A 21,355-nucleotide genomic window follows, 5' to 3' on the forward strand; every position below is an offset into this window, starting at 1 on the left:
CAGGCTGTAGCGCAGCAGGTTAAGCGCACGTGGTGCAAAGCACAAGGACCAGGGTAAGGATGCTAGTTCGAGCCCCGGCTCCCCACCTGTAGGGGAGTCGCTTTACAAGCGGTGAAGCAGGTCTGCAGGTGTCTCTCTTTCTCTCCCCATCTCTGTCTTCCCCCTCCTCTCTCCATTTCTCTCTGTCCTATCCAACGACAACAAAAATAACTACAACAATAAACAAGGGCAACAAAAGGGAATAAATAAATTAAATATTTTTTAAAAGAAAATCTCTTTGCATAACCACGAAGCTATCTGCCCTGCCTATTTTATTTTTTTATTTTTTAAAATTTATTTATTATTGGATAGAGACCCTGAGAAACTGAGAGGGAAGGGGAAGACAAAGAGAGAGAGACAGAGACCAGGAGAGACTTGCAGCCCTGCTTCCTCACTTATGCAGCTTTCTCTCTGCAGGTGGGGACCAGGGGCTTGAAGAAGGGTCCTTGTGCATTGTAATATGTGCACTTAACCAGGTGTGCCACCACCTGGACCCCCCCCCTTTTTTTGTGCCTCTAGTGTTAGCCCTGGGGCTCGGTGGCTATACTATGAATCCACTACTCCTGGAGGCCATTTTTTTCCCTTTTTGTTGCCCTTGTTGTTTATCATTGTTATTATTATTGTCAATGCTGTCATTGTTGTTGGATAGGACAGAGAGAAATTGAGAGGAGGCGAAGACAGAGAGGGAGAGAGAAAGATAAGACACCTGCAGACTTGGTCACTGCTTGTGAAGCGAACCCCCTATAGGTGGGGAGCTGGGGGCCGAGCTGGGATCTTTTTTTTTTTAAAGATTTTTTTATTCATTTATGAGAAAGATAGGAGGAGAGAGAAAGAACCAGACATCATTCTGGCACGGATCGAACTAGGTACCTCATGCTTGGGAGTCCAAAGCTTTACCACTGCGCCACCTCCTGGACCACAGAACTGGGATCTTTAAGCCAGTCTTTGCACTTCACACCATGTGCGCTTAACCCACTGTGATACCACCTGGCCCCCAGCCCCTTCATTTAAAAAATTAATTTATTTGGGAGTTGGGCGGTAGCGCAGTGGGTTAAGCGCATGTGGCGCCAAGCTGTGGTGCCAAGCGCAAGGACCAGCATAAGGATCCTGGTTCGAGCCCCCGGCTCCCCACCTGCAGAGGAGTCGCTTCACAAGCAGTGAAGCAGGTCTGCAGGTGTCTATTTTTCCCTCCCCCTCTCTGTCTTCCCCTCCTCTCTGCATTTCTCTCTATCCTATCCAACAACGATATCAATAACAACAATAATAACTACAACAATAAAACAACAAGGGCAACAAAAGGGAATAAATATTAAAAAATTTTAAATAGATGTAATATTTTTTTTTATTCCATACAAGTAGCTCTATTTTATTTGCATGTAAAAAACAATGGATGAAAGATTTAAAAACACAATGTTATTGACCAAAGACATCAGGGGTGAGTAAACAGTTATATCCAGGTGCTGAAAATTCAGCTGTCAGTCTGTACTGGCTCAGTGCTGCCTTCCACCCCTCTGTCCTGCTTCCTAGCCTCCTGCTTCCTGGCCTCTTGCTTCTGGGCCTCCTGCTTCCAGCGTTCCCACTTTCTGGCTTCCTGTTCTGGTTCTCCATAACTTCTCAATCAGTTGCAATGTGGTTAGCCACACAGTTAAAATGCCTATGTTGATCATGGCTCCTCCAGAAAATAAACTCATTATGTCATAGTCTTTGTCCACAAGGATTATAACTATTCCAATGGCCACCATTAGCAGCCCCAGGATGATGTAGATTATTAATTCAAAAAAAGACAAGCACTGGAGCAATGCCTGTCCTCTTAGTAGCCGGGTGCTCTGCTCATAAAGATGTTTCAGTTGCCACATTGTGAGGTTTTTAATTCAGCAGCTGGTCCAATGGGTAGCTTTATTATTTACTTATTTATTTATTATTTTTAGTGAAAAAGCAAGAAGGCTGTTCCCCAGACAGTAAGACGGTCTTCCAGACGAAACACAGCAAGGTAAAATCTAAATAGATGTAATTTAATGAAAAAATAAAAAATATAAAAATAATTCATTTACCATTTTATTGCTACTAGGGTTATCTATCACTGGGACTCAGTACTTATGTGCTCCTGGTGGCCAGTTCATTTTTTTTTTTTAAAGAAATTGAGAGGGTGAGAAAAAATAGAGGTGAGAAAGAAAGAGAAAGAGAGACACTTGAAGCCCAGCTTCACTGCTCATAAAGCTTCTTCCCTGCAGGGGAGGAGTGGGGCATGAATATGGGTCCTTGCTTGTGGTAACCTGTGGACCCAAAACTTTACTGAAAAAAACGTATTTATTGGGGCCAGGTGGTGGCACACCTGGTTCAGCGCTTATGTCACAGTGCACAAGGAACCAGGTTCAAACCCCTGGTCCCCATTTGCAAGAGGAAAGCTTCACGAGTGATGAAGCAGGCTGCAAGTGTCTCTCTGTCTCACTCCCTCTATCTTCCCCTCCTCTCTCAATTTCTCTCGGTCTCTATCCAACAAAATATAAATAAATAAAAAGATGAAATGAAAAAAGACAAAATTTTTAAAAAAGATTTATTAACTAATGAAGGAAGAGAGATAATCAGAGCATTATTCTGGCACATGCAATGATGGGGATTGAACCTGGGACCTCCCGTTTGAAGTGTCCAGTGCATTATCCATTGTGCCATCTCCCAGACTGCAAAGGACTTACTTATTTATTTATTTTGGCCAGAGCTCTGTTCAACTCTGGCTTATGGTAATGTGGGGTTTGAACTTGGGTTCTTGGAGCCTCAGGAAGGAGAATCTTTTGCATAAACTTCATGCTATCTTCACCACCCTAAAAGGCTTTATTTTTAAAGATTTATTTATTTTTTTATAGCTATGATAGGACCAGAGCATCAGTCTGGCACATTCAAGGCTAGGACTCAACCTCAGGGCTTCGTGCTTGAAAGTTCCCAGTGTAGTCACTTCATCACCTTCTGGGTTGCTATTTTATCTTTCTTTCTTTCATATCTCTCTCTCCTTCTCTCTCTCTCTCTCTCCATATATATATATGGATAGAGACAGCAAAACGGGGGTGATAGAGAGGAAGAGAGACAGAGAGACACCTACAGTCTGGCTTCACCACTTGGGACACTTTCTCCCTACAGTTTGGGGCCAGGGGCTTGAACTCGTCGTGTCCTTGCACACTGTAATGTGTGCGCTCAACCAGGTGTGCCCCTCTCCTTCTATTTTCATGAGAGAGACAGAGAGAAAGTGTGTGTACACTGCTCAGTTCTGGCTTACGTGGTGTTTTATCTCCCTCTCCCCTCCTCTCAGTTTCTCTCTGTCCTACTAACTAAAGTAGAAAGAAAAGGGAAAAATGCCTGCCGGGAGTGGCGAATTCATAGTGCTGGCACTGAGCCCCAGTGATAACCCTGGCGGAAAAAAAAAAGAATAAAATAAGTCTGCCAGTTGCTAGGAACAGGTGGAATCATTAAGGTGTGGGGTCTTAGCAATAAGACTGTGGGAAAAGTGAAAAATAAAATAAATTTTTTAAAAGGGGGGATCTTAACTGGAATGTGTGCACCTATAGAATCAGCTGGATTATAAGCAAATTATTTGGGTGGCCCAAGAGGTGGCCCAGTGGATAAAGCACTGGACTCTCATGCTTGAGAGCCCAGCACTTTTCCACTGTGCCACATCCCCGACCAAAGCACTGGGCTCTCGAGCATGAGGTCCTGAGTTCAATCCCTGGCAGCACATGTGTGAGAAAATGGAATTCCCCAAATTTGGACTAGTTCATTGGAGCAGATTCAGAAGATCTCTTAGAAACTAGATAAGATGGGGAGTCGGGCGGTAGCGCAGCGGGTTAAGTGCATATGGTGCAAAGCACAAGGACTGGCCTAAGGATCTGGGTTCGAGCCCCCGGCTCCCCACCTTCAGGGGAGTCGCTTCACAGGCGGTGAAGCAGGTCTGCAGGTGTCTGTCTTTCTCTCCCCCTCTCTGTCTTCCCCTCCTCTCTCCATTTCTCTCTGTCCTGTCCAACAACGACAACATCAGTAACAACCACAATAATAACTACAACAATAAAACAACAAGGGCAACAAAAGGGAATAAATAAATATTAATTAAAAAAATAAATAAAATAGGAAACTGGGACTAGGTGGTGACGCACTCCCCCCCCCCCCGTCCCCACCTGCAGGGGGAAAGCTTTGTGAGTGGTGAAGCAGGGCTGCAAGTGTCTTTCTGTTTCTCTCCCTCTGTCTCCCCCTTCCTCTAACAAATAAAGATAATTAAAAAAAAAAGAAAAACTAGATAAGATGAAATTACACTAATGCACTAATTGCTTAAGCTCTGCACCTGGCAGATACGAATGTTTGCCTTGAAAACTGCACACCCTGTAACCCTGCTCTCTCAGCTATATGTTAGCTTGTCCATTTGGCTTCTGTAAACACTGCTGGCTTCCTCCCTGGAAGATAAGAATGGAATGTTCTCCTTGAGACTTTTACCCCAAAGATAAATTAGCAAGGACAAGCAGACCCCCCCCTCCCAATCATGCAGACCCCCTTCACTTTTCCCTTTAAAGGAGGGTGAATTTCAAGCCTGGTTGTCTCAGATTTGACACCAGCCTGGGATCACCCAGCTGAGGTTTGTCTTTGTCTTTTGGTGTCGTCACTTTGTTAAGTCTGAGTACTAGCGTTTTTTTCACACTTTCAAACTTAAGAATAAATTTCTTATACTTTACTTATAGACTGGAGTCGTGTCAGTTTGTGTGGGTTCGGGTTAGTTGGCCTCAGTTTGTCTTACTTTGTAATGGGTACGGTCAGAAACAAAACTTAACAACATGTATCAGAGTGATGCTCTGGTTCACTCTTTCTCTTCCTCCTCCATCTCTCCCATAAATTAATTAATTAGACGTTTTAAATATTTATTAATTTATTTTCCCTTGTTTTTTATTGTTGTAGTTATAATAGTTGTTGTTGATGATGTTGTTGTTGGATAGGACAGAGAGAAATGGAGAGAGGAGGGGAATACAGAGAGGGGGAGAGAAAGATAGACACCTGCAGACCTGCTTCATGGCCTGTGAAGTGACTCCCCTGCAGGTGGGGAGCCCGGGGCTCAAACCGGGATCCTTCCGCCAGAACCCGCTGCACTACAGTCTGACTCCCATAATTAAAATATTTAAAAAATAAATTATTTGGGTAAGGAGATAACAGAATGGTTCTGCAAAAGACTTTTAAAAAATATTTATTTAAAAAATTTATTTATTTTATTTATTTATTCCCTTTTGTTGCCCTTGTTGTTGTCATTATTGTTGTTGTTACTGATGCCATTGTTGTTGGATAGGACAGAGAGAAATGGTGAGAGGAAGGGAAGACAGAGAGGAGGAGAGAAAGATAAGACACCTGCAGACCTGCTTCACCTCCTGTGAAGCAACTCCCCTTCAGGTGGGGAGCCGGGGGCTTGAACCGGGATTCTTATGTTGGTCCTTGAGCTTTGCACTACACGCCCTTAACCCACTGTGCTACTGCCCAACTCCCTGCAAAAGACTTTTATGCCTGAGGCTCTAAGATCTCAGGTTCGATCCGCATTACCACCATAAGCCACAGCTTAGCTGTGGGAAGCAAACAAGAAAGAAGTATTTCAGGTACCTTCTTCCCCAGTTCTCTGGTCTGTTGTCACCCTCAGTTCACTGCTTTTGAGGGCAGAGCTGGGTGGGATGTGGGTGGCCAGCTAGGGGGATGAAGGGTAGCTGAGTCATCTAGTCACCTCAGCCAGCCAAGTGCTCTTCTGAAGCTGGTTTTCCAGCACTGAGTCTGCTAAGAAATGTTACACTCTTCCACTCCCCAACCCCATCTCCGCCTCTGGCAAGTCCTTCGGACACAACCCTCTGAGTCATGCGAAGGAATATAGGTTTAGCGGACTCAATATCCTCTTAACTGAAACTCTGGGCAAATGCTTTAGAAAGCACAACAGAAAGGAATGACTCTTTATCTGTCCCCTGGAGGGAGTCCTCCAGCTGCAGGCAAGTAAAGAATGAAGCAAGGAGTGGCCCAGGAGGTGACGCAATCAAGAGAACATTGGACTTTCCAGCTTGAGGTTGTGAGTTCAATTCCTGGTGTTGCAGGTGCCAGACTGACGCTCAGGTTTTCTTTCTCTCTTTCTCTCATCCTCTTTCATGAATAAACAAAAATAAATAAATAAATAAACAGTGTTGGGGAGACAACATAATGGTTTTGCAAAAAAGACTTTCAATGTCTGAGGCACCTAAGGCTTCAGGTTCAACTCCCAGCATCACCACAAGCCAGAGCTGAGCAGTGCTATGGTAATAAATAAATAAATAAATAATAAATAATAAATTAAAAAATAATAAATAAACCTATTATCTCAGTCAGCTGTGACTGGTTGGTCCCCACAGTATATGGTGTATCTCTTAGCAGTGTCTTTTTTTCTTTTTCTTTTTCCCAGAGCAGTGCTCCACTCTGGTTTATGGTGGTACGGGGGATTGAACCTGGGACTTTGGAGACTCAGGCATGAGAGTCTCTTTGCACAACCATTATGCTATCTACCCCGCCCCAGCGTCTTTTTTTTTCTAAATATTTTTATTATCTTTATTGAATAGAGACAGCTAGAAATCAAGAGGGTGATAGAGAGGGAGAGAGACAGAGAGACACCTGCAGCATGACTTCACCCGTAAAGCTTTCTTCTTGCAGGTGGGGACCGGGGGCTTGAACCTCGGTCCTTGAGCATTGTGATACGTGCGCTCAACCAGGTGCGCCACCACTGGCCCCGCGTCTTTTTTTTTAAAATTATCTTTATTTATTTATTGGATAGAGACAGTCAGAGATGTAGAGAGAAGGGGGAGAGAGAGAGAGACACCTGCAACACCACTTGCAAAACTTTCCCCCTGCAGGTGGAGACTGGGAGTTGGAACCCAGGTCCGTGAGCACTGTGACATGTATGCTCAGTCAGGTGTGCCACCATCCAGCCCCAGCTCTTAGCAGTTTCTACGTAATAGAGACCCTGGTGAGAGCGGTCAGGCAGTGGTGCATTCACTCAGCTGGGTGCGGGAGTTATGCACAAGGACCCGGACCGGGGTTCAAGCTCAAGAGTACCACCTGCAGTGGGAAGCTTCACGATTGGGGAAGGTGTCTCTCCCTTCCTTTTCAATTTCTCTTATGTCAAATAGGAGAGGGGGGAAGAGAGAGAGTCTGGATGGGGCCTGTGAGCTACTTGGGGCACCAGCATTTTTGCCCCCAGATGTTACCCAGCAGCCTCCCTGCTTTCGCAAGAGATTCCAGCTGTGAGCAGTCCTGCAGGTCTGAGAGATGTCACTTTCCTCCTGCCTCTTGCATCTGGCCGCTTTGTGTGGAATTTGACCTTGGGGTTTGCCTGGGGCTCTTTTTTTTTTCCCCAGGCAGCTGTTCCGCCTTCCCCGATCCGGGATGGGCTTGCCAACATTGGAGCGCCCTCTGCTGTTATGTTCAGGCTTCGCAACTCCCCGCTCCACCCCTTGGAGCGGACGGCAGGTGGGGGCCACTTGATTCCAGCCACCCACTAGGTGGGAGGTGGGTGATCTCAGACCAATACTTTGCCCTCCCAGTGGCTGGGAACTCGGACTGGGCAAGGCGTCTCCTAAGTTAGCAGGATCAATCCCATCTAAATACTTCAGGAAGAGGCTGGGTGGTGGCGCACCTGGAGGGGCACACACTTCACCATGCGTAAGGACCTGGGTTCAAACTCCTGGTCCCCACCTGCAGGGGGAAAGCCTCACAAATGGTGAAGTTGTGCTGTAGGCCTCTCTTTCTCCTTCTCCCTTACGCCCTCCCCCTTCCCTCCCAATTTCTGTCTCTATCCAAAATTAGTCAACTGGGGACTGGGTGGTGAGCACCTGGTTAAGCACACTTTTTTTTATGCTCTAGGACCTGGGTTCAAGCCCCTGATCCCACCTATAGGCGAGAGACTCTTCACAAGCAGTGAAACAGCACTTCTATCTCTTCCTTCCCTCTCAATTTCTCTATTTCTATCTAAAATAAATAAATGAAATGTGTGTGTGTGTGTGTGTGTGTGTGTGTGTGTGTGTGTACACCTCAGGCAGAGCCCTGACCTTTTGAAGCAGCACTGGTTAGGCAATATCTTACACAACACAACACAACACAACACAACACAACACAACAGACTTTCATGATTCACTCTCCAGCACCACCATAAAACTGAAATGAGCACTGTTTTTTGTTTGTTTGTTTTTTATTGTTTTAAGTGTCACTGCCTGAAGTCATGGGCTGTCACCTAGCACCAGCAGCTCCCTGTCCCTCCTGCAATCCCAGTGTGACCCTCACTTGTTCATTGGGTTCTCAAGCATGATGTCAGTTCTGGTTTATGGTGGTGCTTGGGGATTGAACCTGGGACCTCAGAGCCTCAAGCATGAAAGTTGTTTGCCTAACCTTTATGCTGTCTCCTCAGCCCACCTGAATCTTTTTAAAAATACATTAAAAGCAGCCTGGGGGGGGGGCAGGGGTAGATAGCATAATGGTTATGCAAAGAGATCATGTAACCTGAGGCTCTGAAGTCACAGGTCCAATCCCCCTCATCACCATAAAACAGAGCTCTGGCAAAAACAAAACAAACAAACAAAAAAACACCAGCCTGGGAGGTTGTACTGAACTATCAAGCATGAGGTTCCAAATTCACTCCCAGGCATTCCATGTGCCAGAGTGATGCTCTGGTTCTCTTCACCACCTTTTTTCTCCTCTCCCTAGTAAATAAATGAATCTTAAATTAAAAAAAAAAAAGGCGGGGGGAGGAGAGGCAGTGGCATATCTGGTTAAGTGCTCACATTATACTGTGCAAGGACCCAGGTTCAAACCCCAGGTCCCCACCTGCAGGAGGAAGCTTCATGAGTGGTGAAGCAGTACTGCAGGTGCTCTGCCTCCTTCTCTCTCCATCTTCTCCTCCCCTCTCAGTTTCTCTCTACCCAATAAAAAAAATTGATAAAATAAGCAAATAAATAAAAAGGGGTTGGTGAAATAGCTGACTTGGATAGCATGCTGCTTTGCCATGCGCTTGAGGTTTGAGCCCGGCCCCCACTGCAGCAACTTAAACAACAGACGTTCAGGCTTGAGGCTCCTACTAATTGCCACTACATGAGTTCAGTTTGCACACTTGAGGCTCTGAGGTTCCAGGTTCAATCTCTGAGCCACCATAAACCAGAACTAAGGGATGTTCTAGTCTTGTCCCCCCCCCTCTCAAAAATAGATAAATCTGGGTGTGGGGTGGCGCACACAATACTATGTTCAAGGACCCAGGTTTGAGCCCCTGGTCCCCACCTGCAGGGAAGTTGCTTCACAAGTGGTGAAGCAGGTCTGCAGGTGTCTCTCTTTCTCCCTCTCTGAATTCCCCCCTCCCCTCTCAATTTCTCTCTGTCCTATCCAATACAATTAAAAAAAAAATAGCCATGGAAGCAGTGGATTTGTAGTATAGGCACCAAGCCCTTGTGATAACTCTGGAGGCAAAATTTAAATAATTAATAATAATAAATCAAAGGAGGTCTCGAAACTTTACATCAGGCTCAACCTGACGCTGTTGACTGGCTACGGAAGAAGGGCAAATGCTAGAAGAAGGGGGGTGACAGGTATGCATCAGCCCAGCTGTGGGGCTGTGAAGCCCTTACCAGCTGCTCTTCCACCCAGCTCTCTGCAGGGTGCCAGCCTGGCAGGAAGTCAGGTGGGAGAGAGGAAGGGCCAGGTATGCAGGCAGACCAGTGCCTGGGGCCCCCTGGGACCCCCCCCCCCCAGGGCAGATTTAGGTCTGGAAGTCCAGGCAAGACAGGGAGGTTGGTTCTGGGAGCAGCATCCTTGCTGGCCAGTCCCCCGCCCCTACAACTGAGCCCTTGCCACCATCTGTTATCCCAGCTGGGCTCAATCAGGGGGTGAGCACCCAGCCCAGCCGCCAGAGCTGAGTCATCCTGAGAGCTGGCCCAGCTCCAGCTCGCTCTCTCTCAGTACCAGGGCTCAGCTCACCTCCCTCGCCACCCACCTACGGGCCCTAAAACTGGGCTGGCCACCTACCAGGAACCCCAAGAACAGGCTTTGCCTTTTTCTTCTCCCCAACTATACAAGTGGAACCTAAGGGGTGTGGGGGGTAGAACACCCAGTAGTAGTGAGGACCCAGGTTCAAGCCCTTGGTCCCCACCTACAGGAATGAAGCTTTGTGAGTAGTAAAGCAGTGCTACATGTGTCTCTTCTATTTCTGTCTCCTTCATAGTAAGAATCTATTCGGTGGGGGATAGATAGCATAATGGTTATGCAAAGAGATTCTCATGCCTGAGGCTCCAAAGTCCCAGGTTCAACCCACTGCACCACCAACAGGCAGAGGTGAACAGTGCTCTGGGAAAGAAAGAAGGAAAGAAAAAATATCTATCAAAGAAATGGCCACCAGGAGTGGGCACTGAGCTCCAGAGATAACACTGGTGAGAAAACAAAACAGAAGTGAAGCCTAATCTAGGGCTTCTCAGTAAGCCCTAGAAACCCCCTCCCCCCACTCAGACAGTGTGTCTTAGATTTATACCTCTATGGTTTACGAGATGACACATACAGCTAGAACAGTTCACTGCCAGTGGATCAGAGCCTCCCCCATTCACCCCCACACTACACACAAACAATGATTAAGGCATGTGCTGACCAAGGGAAAGCTCTCCCCAGCACCGCTATACACTCACCCTCCCTGCAGTGCCTGCTTCTGAGGTGAGCCCCCAGTCTGCTCTATTCCCTGCCTCCCTTGTGCTGACTGATCACATCTCACCCAAGTGTCAGGATGAACCTGCAGGAAGCCACCCTGCAGCCGGGGAGGGGGTGTAGTAGATTAAGTGTTGAACTCTCAAGCATGAGGTCTTGAGTTTGATCCCCAGCACTGCATGGGCCAGTTTGATGTTCTTGTTCATATTCTCTCTCTCTATTTTCCACCTCTCTATCAATAAGTAAATAATTCTTAATTAATTAATTAACAGAGCACTGATCAGCTCTGGCTGATGATGGTGCAGGGGATTGAACCTGAGACTCTGTAGCCTTAGGCATGAGAGTCTGTTTGCATAACCATTATGCTATCTACCCCTGCCCTATTATTATTATTTTAAATAGATCTTTCTAAATATTTTATTTATTTTTTATTACAGACAGAGAGAAATTTAGAGGGTAGGGGAGACAGAGACGGACACCTGCAGCCCTGTTAACTGATCGTGAAGCTTTCCCTCCGCAGGTAGGGACCACGGGCTTGAACCTGTGTCCTTGTGCACTGTAATGTGTGCGCTTAACCAGGTATGCCACTGCCTGGCCCCTATTATGATTATTTTTTTAAACCTACCTTTTGGACCAGCAAAATAGTTCAGTGTACAGCTATGTACACTGCTAGTGTATGACCCAGGTTCAAGCTTAGCCCTCACTGCACTGAAGGAAGCTTCAGTGCTCTGGTCTCTCCGTCTCTCTCTCTCTCTCCACCTCTATCTCACTTTTTCTATCTGAAAGAGTCAACCCTGAGCAGTGAAGCCCTAGGGAGGATAAAAAATGAGAGAAAGGCGAGTCGGGTGGTAGTACAGCGGGTTAAGCTCAAGGACCATGTAAGGATCACGGTTCGAGCCCCCGGTTCCCCACCTGCAGGGGAATCGATTCACAAGCAGTGAAGCAGGTCTGCAGGTGTCTGTCTTTCTCTCTCCCTCTCTGTCTTCCCCTCCTCTCTTCATTTCTCTCTGTCCTATCTAACAGCAACATCATCAATAACAACAACAATAATAACTACAACAATAAAACAAGGGCAACAAAAGGGAATAAATAAATAAATAAATATAAAAAATGAGAGAAATAACCAAAATGTATAAAGAGCTTGCAACTCAACAAGAAAACAAATGACCCCATCCAAAAATGGGGAGACGGCATGGACAGAATATTCACCACCACAGAAGAGATCCAAAAGGCCGAGAAACACATGAAAAAATGCTCCAAGTCTCTGATTGTCAGAGAAATGCAAATCAAGACAACAATGAGACAACACTTCACTCCTGTGAGAATGTCATACATCAGAAAAGGTAACAGCAGCAAATGCTGGAGAGGGTGTGGGGTCAAAGGAACCCTCCTGCACTGCTGGTGGGAATGTCAATTGGTCCAACCTCTGTGGAGAACAGTCTGGAGAACTCTCAGAAGGCTAGAAATGGACCTACCCTATGACCCTGCAATTCCCCTCCTGGGGATATATCCTAAGGAACCCAACACACCCACCCAAAAAGATCTGTGTACACATATGTTCTTGGCAGCACAATTTGTAATAGCCAAAACCTGGAATCAACCCAGGTGTCTAACAACAGATGAGTGGCTGAGCAAGTTGTGGTCTATATACACAATGGAATACTACTCAGCTATTAAAAATAGTGACTTCACCGTTTTCAGCCCATCTTGGATGGATATTGAAGAAATCATGTTAAGTGAAATAAGTCAGAAACAGAAGGATGAATATGGGGTGATCCCACTCTCAGGCAGAAGTTAAAAAACAAGATCAGAAGAGAAAACACGAGTAGAACCTGAACTGGAGTTGGAATATTGCACCAAAGTAAAAGACTCTGGGATATGGTCCGGGAGGTGGTGCAGTGGCTAAGGCACTAGACTCTCAAGCATGAGGTCCTGAGTTCAATCTCCGGCAGCACATGTACCAGAGTGATGGCTGGTTCTTTCTCTCCTCCTATCTTTCTCATGAATAAATAAATTCTTTAAAAAAAAAAGACTCTGGGGTGGGTGTGGGGGTAGAGGACAGGTCCAAAAAGGATGACAGAGGACCTAGTGGGGGTGGTATTGTTATGTGGGAAATTGAGAAATGTTATGCATGTACAAACTATTATATTTACTGTCAAATGTAAAACACTAATCCCCCAATAAAGAAATTAAAAAATAAATGAGAAAAAGATAAAAAGAGACAAGTCAACCTTTACCTCTTACCCAAAGTCTCAGAAGGGTGGCTCTCTAACCTCTGCACTGCAGCCCACAGTAGGTAGACACTGAGAGAGGAAGGGTCTGGGTGGCAGTCCTGAGAAAAAGCAGAAGCTGCTCTCCATAAAAGCTGAGGTCTGGCCCACCTCTGGGCTTGAAAATAAAACCTATGCGCAGGAATGAGTCACGGAGCACTCCTTATCAGAGATACTCAGGGGCTTGGAGAGACTGACAGTGACTCTATCCAGAGCAGATATGCAAGTGACCAGCCACCCCCTCCCCAGCCAACACCAGTCCCCTCCGCCAAAGTCCTGGGCTCTTGGTTCAGGTGGAAGCAAAGCACCAATGGGGACATGAACATGGGGTTCACCTGTGCAGTGCCCCCTGATTACTTCTTAATAATGTCTTTTCTATATTTTCTTTATTTTGGATACAGACAGAAATTGAGGGAAGGGGAAGATAGGGAGAGATAGTGACACCTGCATCCCTGCTTCCTTGATCATGAAGCTTCTTCCCCCTTACACATAAGGACTGAAGGCTTGAACCCAGGTTCTTTTGTGCACTATAACATGTACACTCTTACCTGATGTGCCAATGCCCGACCCACTTCATTGATTTTATTTTGTTTACTGAGGGGATTTTTTTGAACCTGTGTGATTCCACTGCTTCCCAATGGCACCTCTCTCTCTCTCTCTCTCTCTCTCTCTTTCAGCGTCAGAGACAGAGGGGAGGCACCTCAGCACTGCTCATGAAGCTTTCCCCTGTGCGTGGTGCTCCCATGTGGTGCTGGGCTCAAAGCTAGGTCCTCACACACGACAAAGCTCTGCCAGGTGAGCTCTATCTTAACCCTCCTTCAGTGATTTCATTTTAAAAAATCAATTTATTTTTGATAGAAACTGAGAGAAATTGACAGAAACTAGGGAGACAAGAGGGAATGAGTGGCATGGAAACTAGCATAATGATTCTGCAAAAAAGATTTTCATGCCTGAAGCTCTAAAGTCACAGCTTCAACCCCTGCATCACCACAAGCCAGAGCTGAGCAGTGCTCTGGTGGTGCAGGGGGTTGAACCTGTGACTTTGGAGCCTCAGGCATGATATATATATATATATATATCTATCTATATTTATTTGCCTCCAGGGTTATCACTGGGGCTCAGTGCCTATACCACGAATCCACTGCTCCTGGAGGCTATTTTTTTCCCCTGTTGTTGCCCTTGTTGTTTTATCGTTGTGGTTATTATTGTTGTTGTTATTGATGTCGTTGTTGTTGGATAGGACAGAGAGAAATGGAGAGAGGAGGGGAAGACAGAGGGGGAGAGAAAGACAGACACCTGCAGACCTGCTTCACCGCCTGTGAAGTGACCCCCTGCAGGTGGGGAGCCGGGGGCTTGAACCCGGGTCTTTGTGCACTGTAATATGTGCACTCAACCAGGTGTGCCACCTCCTGGCCCCTCTCTCTCCTTCTCTATCTCCCTTTTCCCTCTCAATTTCTCTGTCCTGTCAAAGTTAGGGGGAAAGGAAAAAAAAGAGAAACATGGCCATCAGCAGATTCATAGGGCTGGCAATGAGCCCCAGTCATAACTCTGGTGGCAACCAGAGAGAAAGAGACAGAGGCCTGAGCACTGGCCCAGCATATACGGTAGTGGGGATTGAACCTGGGGGCTATGCAAGTCCTGTACTCCATCAGTTAGCTACCTCTCCAGCCTTGTAAAGCACTTTAAATTTTAGGAAAACTTGTATAGGGTTGGGGGAGACAGCATAATGGTTATACAGAGACTTGCATGTCTGAGGTTCTGCAAGTCCCAGTTTCTATTCCCAGCACCACCATAAGCCAGAGCAGAGCAGTGCTCTGGTATATCTTTCTCATTAAAATAGAGCAATTTGGCTTCATTGGGGGTGTGGGGGGGGGTCAAGTTCCTGACAGTTAAAGTTTTTTTTTAATATGTGTTTTTATTCTATTGGAAGGGATAAAGACCAGAATCATTTGTACGGCATCATCAAGCTATCTCTCTTACTCCCTTTTCCAGTTATGCCAACACTCTAGGTGATGTCTGCTTGGGTCAGAAGTGGCCCTGGAGAGACTTCAGAAGCTCAGGTCCAGGTCACTGCTTTCTTTTTTTTTTTTCCCCTCTTTCAGATCACTGATTACTAACCTATTCCAACCACAGGGCTTAGCTGGGAGTATTGTTGGGGTCCACTCAGATTTCTAGATGTCACCCCCAAACCACTGCACCAAGGTTTCCAGAAGCACTTTTGGAATTTGTGCTTCCAAATAACAGGTCAAGTTTAAGAGCTTAAATCTGGGGGGTAGGTAGCAGCTCATTTGGTAAAGCATATATATTTTTTTTAACCAGAACTCTGCTCAGCTCTGGCTTATTATGGTTCTGGGGATTGAACCAGGGAATTTTGGTACCTCAGGCATGAAAGTCTTTCTGAATAGCCATTATGCTGTCTTCCTAGCCCTAAGGTACATTTTTTAAAAAAGATTTTATTTATTTATGTGAAAGAGAGAAAGAACCAGACATCACTCTGGCACATGTGCTGCCGGGGATCGAACTCGGGACCTCATACTTGAAAGTCCAAAGCTTTATCACTGCGCCACCTCCCGGACCACTAAGGTACATGTTTTAACATGCTTGAGGAACTGGGCTTGAGCCCTGGCATCACAGAAGCATCATGAAAGCACAGCAATGAGGGAACTTTGTAATACATGCGCTCAACCAGGTGCGCCACCACCCAGCCCCTGAGGGAAGCTTTGTGAAAGGTGGAGGAAGTGCTGTGGTAATCCTTCCCTTCACCCACCCCCCCTGCAGGGAGCTGCAGAACTGCACAATTTGGATCCTCCTGGGCCGGTGGCAAAAATGGAAAAAAAAACCCTGATATCTGTGCAGCTGATGATGCTAGGGCCTTATTCTTTTAGTACTTGTTTATTTACAGAGACACCATTGCTGAGCTGGGGCTGGAACCATGGCCTCTGGAGGTCTCAGGCATGCAGGTTGGTGCTGGGCTATTTCTCTGACTATAGGGGCCTTTAGTCCTCACCGGAAACTAGAAGTTAAGGAATCTGCTTTGGAGCAGGCACTGATCAAAGGATAGAGTCAGAATTCTACCTGACTTTTTTGTTTTTTTAAATTGGTCATCACCTGGGTTTCACTGCTTCAGGAAGCCTGTTTACAGATACAGAGAGACAAAGAGGGAAAGAAAGAGATTCCTTCAGTGTGGTGGGAGGCTGGACTAGAACCTGGGTGACCCAAGTGACAGAACAACACATTATCCAAGAAAGCTATTTCACTGGCCCCATTCCAGAAGTGATGGTACAGGCCCCAAGCCAGTAGGCAGATCTGTCACCCAGATTCTAAACTAGAACAAGCACTTGACCACTGGGTAGAACTTGGGACTTTCCAGGAGACAGTGCCAATGGCAGGTCAAAGGTTTCTGCAGACTGGGTGGGTGGCACTGAGTATCCAGTTACCGTAGGGCCTTGGGGTTGTCCCTTTGTCATCCACAAGGTGTTGCCCTCCCTGTACATGGCTTCCTGCCCTGCCCTGCCCTGCCCAGCCCAGAAAGCTCCACCCAGGCAGGCTAGGTGTCCCAGCACCAAGGGCAGAAACAGGCAGGAGTCTCCAGGGAGAAGTGGACACCCCTAACAGCCACCAAGGACGCATTTCAGTGACAGTCCCCCCCACACAACCTATGCCCCCCTTTCACCACCCCTGAGGGGCAGAGCAGCCCCTAAGAGCTGGGCACCCCATACAGGCAGATCTGAACGAACTTCCTGGCATTCACTTCCTTCTCCCAAACAGGAAGAGAAAAGTCTCACCCCACTTTAAGACCATCTCAGGATTACTAAGCCAGTGGCTTCTCGAATGATCTGCCAGGCTCATGGGTAGCATAACCCTGAGTGGGGTAGCAGGAAACCTTAGCAAACAAAGTTGAGACTTCTGTCTCTGGCAGACAGATAAATTTAATGGGAAGTAGTGGCATAGGGGGCATTTTCTAGAAGCTCAAATGCAAGGAAATATGTGAGAGTCCAGCTCTCCAGGGGGTGGGGGAGAAGACAGTTCAACAGGGACTAAGGCAATTTCACGAGGGGGCCTCTTATCCCTCTCACACACACCCCACTCCCTTCTGATGTGGCAGCTTGAGGACCAGAGGGGCCCCGAGAAGGGAGATGAGCGGCCGGTGGATCTACCTTCGCTTTGACCCCCAGAAAAACACACCCAAGAGAGAAAGCAAAACCTACCGAGTTCAAGTGTCCGCCCCCTTCTTCACACTAAAAAGGGGTCTCCGCGAGCCAAAGCCGGACTGGGGCAGGGCTGGAAGGCGCTGGCTGGCTGAGTTTCCACGCACTGCTCAGGAGCGTGGCTGCCTGTGAGACTGGCCCAGGATGCGGGAAGGCTTTTACCCTGCTCCAGGGAGTACTTCCCGGCAGGAGGGGTGGGGCCTGCTGTTTAAAGAGGCCCTGCAGCTGGCATCCTCCTCCCCTCCGCTGGGTGGCGCCTCTGCAGCTGGCTCCGCACCCAGAGGAATCTCAGCCTCAGAGCCAGCTGGCAGGAGACTGGGCAGGGGCAGACACAGAGGCAGCGGTGCCTAGTGGGTTCATCTGAATCCCATCCTTTTTGTTTTCTTTTTCCAATTTTTTTTTAAATTGTTGTAGATATGGAGAGAGGAGGGGAAGACAGAGAGGAGACATAGACACCTGCAGACCTGCTTCACCGCCTGTGAAGCGACTCCCCTGCAGGTGGAGAGCTGGGAGCTCGAACCCGGATCCTTATGCCGGTCCTTGCGCTTTGTGCCACCTGCGCTTAACCTGCTGCGCTACAGCCCGACTCCCTTTGTTTTCTTTTTTAACTGGAGCACTGCTCAGCTCTGGCATATGGTGGTCCCAGGGATTGAACCTGGAACCACTGGTACTTCAGGCATCAGATTATTGTGTTATGGCTTGAGCCACCTCCCTGGCCCCCATCTGGTTTTGATTTCCAAATCTGGGTGAATGTTCTGCCTCTCCACAGCTGTTCAGGCTTTAATCTGCAGTCCCTCTGCTAAAAGAAAACTTTGCACTTCTTTTTTTTTTATTTTAGATACAGAAAATCCAGTTCCACTCTCAAAAACACAAAGAGTGGAAAAAAGGGAAGAAAGCTCAGTGCAGGTGTCCAAACAGAAGCTGGTCAACAGAAACACACACACTCACAACCTCCCTCACCGCAGGGTGTTGTGCTGGGAGCTTGGGGCTCCTCCCCTCTCCCCAAGTTGTCTGGAAGCCTGGACAGGACCCCAGCAGGTCTAGAGCTGCACCCCACAGCAGCAGATATCAGTACTTTCGCTGGCGGGGGAAGAGACCACTCCCTGAAGACCGGAGTGGGGGGCTGGAGGGGCTGGGGTCCTCTGAGTCCAGGCTGAAGAGGTCCCGGCCAGTCCGAAGGATCTGCTCCTCCAGCTTCTTATGGCGCTTCATGTCTGAGAGGACCTTGTCCAAGCGGGCTTCCCGTTTCTGGCTCCGGGCTGAGCTTCCTGCAGAAGGGGGAGGTAGAGTGGAGAGAGGGTTGAGAGAGAGCATCTTAATTAAGACATCCGAATTAAGGGAAGGTGTTGGGTTGGGTTGGTAGGGTGGAGACCAGGACAGAAGAACCCGTGCAAAGGGCAAGAACAAGGAAGTCTATACCAAGGTGTAGAGGGGATGGGAGGTGAGGGGTGCACCAAGGTAAGGGGTTTAGTTTTTCTTTTGGTGTGTCCCCCTCCCCCCCCAAAGAGTTTTTGGGGGACTTTAGAGGTGACGTAACTGGTATTCTACTGTTATTGCTGGGGTTCAGCGTCTACAGGATGCTCTCGGCAGCCATTTTCTTCTTTTTTTTTTTGACAGGAAAGGGAAATTGAGAGGGGAGGTGGGAAATAGGAAGACAAAAATAAACACCTGCAGCACTGCTTCAACACCCATGAGACTTCCCCACTTGTAGGTGGGGTGGTGGGCACGGGAGTTTGAACCTGGGTTCTTGCACATAGTAGCATGTGTGCTCAATCAGGTGTGTCACCTCCAGACTTGAATTTTTTTTTTTTTTTCATCAGTTCAGGCTGACGGTGATGTGGGGGCGGGGGATTGAGCCTGGAACTCTGAAGCCTCACAAGAGCCTCTTTGCATAACCATTATGCTATCTACCCTGCCCTATTTTAAAATAAAAGATAACAGGTGGGTGGGGAAATAAAGGTTATGCAAAGAGATTCAAGGTTATGCACAAGGAAGACTCTCAAGGAGACTTCAAAGTCCCAAGTTCAATCTCCCATAACAGCATAAATCAAGAGCTGAACGTCTGTAGGTGTCTCTCTCGCCGTCTTTCCCTCCTCTCTCCATTTCTCTGTCGTATCCAACAACAACATCAACAATAATAACTACAATAAAACAACAAGGGCAGCAGAAGGAAATAATAATAAAATAAGATAAATAAATAAAATAAACCTCAATCAATTACAAGTGGTCCAGGAGGTAGCACAGTGGATATGGTGTTGAGCTCTCAGGCTTGTGGTCTTGAGTTTGATACCCTGGATGGCACGTGCCAGACTGATGCTCTGGCTCTCGTTCTTTTTTTCTTTTAATATTTTTTTATTATTGGATAGAGACACCTGCGGTCCTACTTCAGCATTTGTGGAGTTTTCCTCCTACAGGTAGGGACCAAGGGCTTGAACTCAGGTCCTTGTGCACTGTAATGTGTATGTTTAGCCAGGAGTACCACATTCTGGCCCCCTCCCACTATCGTAAGTAAATGAATCTTTTAAAAAATAAGGTCTGGGGCCAGGCGGTGGGGCGCCTGGTTGAGTACATATGTTGCAATGTACAAGGCCCCGGGTTGGAGCCCCCCGCCCCCATCTGCAAGTGAGTGGCGAATCAGGGCTGTAGATGTTACTCTGTATCTCTCCCCCCACCCCTTTGTGGGATGTAGACAGGAGACAGGTGCCTGCGTGTGGCCTGAAGGAGGAGAAAGCTCATGAACTTGGGGCTATGTAGGAGGCAGAGTGAACTAAACTGGTCTGTACACTGGAGCAAGAGTTATCAACAACAATGACCAGACACTGGCACACCTGGAGAGAGGGGCATCAATCTAAACCAGAGGCTGGCACCACTAGGTGAAGCCTCTGCCCTGTGACCAAGGCACCAAATAAAGGCCTCTTTTAGGAGGTCATTTTAGGGTAAGTGGGAGAGGATGCTTCTGGCTTATGGGTTGGTGCTGGGGATTGACCTGGGTCCTCAAGAGCCTCAAGCCTGAAAGTCGTTTGTGTAACCATTATACCGTCTTTCCAGGGGGAGAGGGTCTTTGTCCTTCCCCCGTTCTTCCCTCTTGTCAGTACCTGGGGTGCGCCTCCGGTCAATCAGGGAGTCCTTTGGTGTCATAGGTTCATCTTCAAAGTCAAATTCTGTAGGCATATGGGGTCTGGACAAGGGACAAAGAAAGAAGGGTGAGGGTGGCTCTCCAAACACCCACAGTGCCCCCCCCCCCAAGTTTCTGGATGTCGTCCCCCTTCTCCCCTCTGGGCAGCAGGAGGAGGCGCCCATCTCCCAGCGCCCTCACTTTTCCTCCTCCTCTTCTTTGGCCTCGGGCTCGTCGTCGGATCTCTCCTCTTCGCTAGGGGCTTCGGGGGTGGGCGGCCGTCGGGGCAGGATCCGGGTCTTCAGCTCCGGGATGTGGCCGGCAGCCAGCATCTCGTAGAGCCGCCGGATCTCGGCGGGAGGCGGCATCCAGGGCTGGCCGTCGGGCGGGAGCTCCAACTCCTCGTCGCTGCAGGGCACGTTCCAGTCGTCGTCGTCGTCGGCGGCGCCCGCGGCTGCTCCCCGCAGCTCCTCCGCCCCGGCGCCCTCCCGCGCCGCCGCCTCCCGGCCTCCTCCCGCCTCGTCCTCGGCTTTCCCGGCCGAAGCAGAGGGGTTTCCCGGATCCTCCACGGCCAGAGCTTGGAGGTCCGAGGTCACCTCCCCTTCTTCAGACAGCACCGCCGTGGTGGCCGCAGTGTCTCCATGTCCCCGGATAAGGGACATGGGCGACCCGGGAAGGGGCCCCGCGGGGACAGGAGCTGCAGGACGCACCGCCCCGGCTCCCCGGGACTCGGAGGTTCGTCTCTCCAGGCAGCCGGCTCCCGGCGCGGCGGACTCTGCGGCCAGACCGCGCCTTCCCAGGAGGGAACGCTCAATCCTCGCCCCGCAGACCCAGATCCCGTGCGTTGCGGTCTCCAAGCACCGGGAAACTGCACTTTACAGAGCAGGGAGAGGCGGGCACGCTTTTAAACCTTCACGACGCCCCTCTCCGCACCTGGAAGCGAAGTCCCGCCCCCTCCCAGCCGCGCCCCCCCCCCCGGCGAATCTGGGGCTAGGCCCCGCCTCCCAGGCTGCGCAAGCTCACAG

The 21,355-nt window shown here is 48.3% G+C and overlaps 2 protein-coding genes across 3 annotated transcripts in view; both read right to left on the reverse strand.

Annotated features, from left to right (window-relative positions):
* The window catches only part of MVP (major vault protein), a 47,482-nt gene extending 30,095 nt beyond the window's left edge, over positions 1 to 17,387 (reverse strand). For both annotated transcript variants that reach the window (XM_060173043.1, XM_060173045.1), the window contains exon 1: positions 17,216 to 17,387. The gene's annotated coding sequence lies outside the window, so the exon portion shown is untranslated. The remainder of the gene's footprint in view (positions 1 to 17,215) is intronic.
* A 625-nt stretch (positions 17,388 to 18,012) lies between these two features.
* PAGR1 (PAXIP1 associated glutamate rich protein 1) lies at positions 18,013 to 21,316 on the reverse strand. The gene is made up of 3 exons (XM_007536154.3): positions 20,532 to 21,316; positions 20,311 to 20,393; positions 18,013 to 18,483 (listed from the first exon to the last, which is right to left on the reverse strand). Exons 1-3 carry the CDS (start codon positions 20,990 to 20,992, stop codon positions 18,284 to 18,286), a joined length of 744 nt encoding a protein of 247 aa, XP_007536216.1. The 5' UTR covers positions 20,993 to 21,316; the 3' UTR covers positions 18,013 to 18,283.
* Between the last annotated feature and the right edge of the window lie 39 nt (positions 21,317 to 21,355).

The sequence above is a fragment of the Erinaceus europaeus genome, chromosome 15 (assembly GCF_950295315.1).
Source record: "Erinaceus europaeus chromosome 15, mEriEur2.1, whole genome shotgun sequence".
In the NCBI taxonomy this organism is placed as follows: Eukaryota; Metazoa; Chordata; class Mammalia; order Eulipotyphla; family Erinaceidae; genus Erinaceus; species Erinaceus europaeus.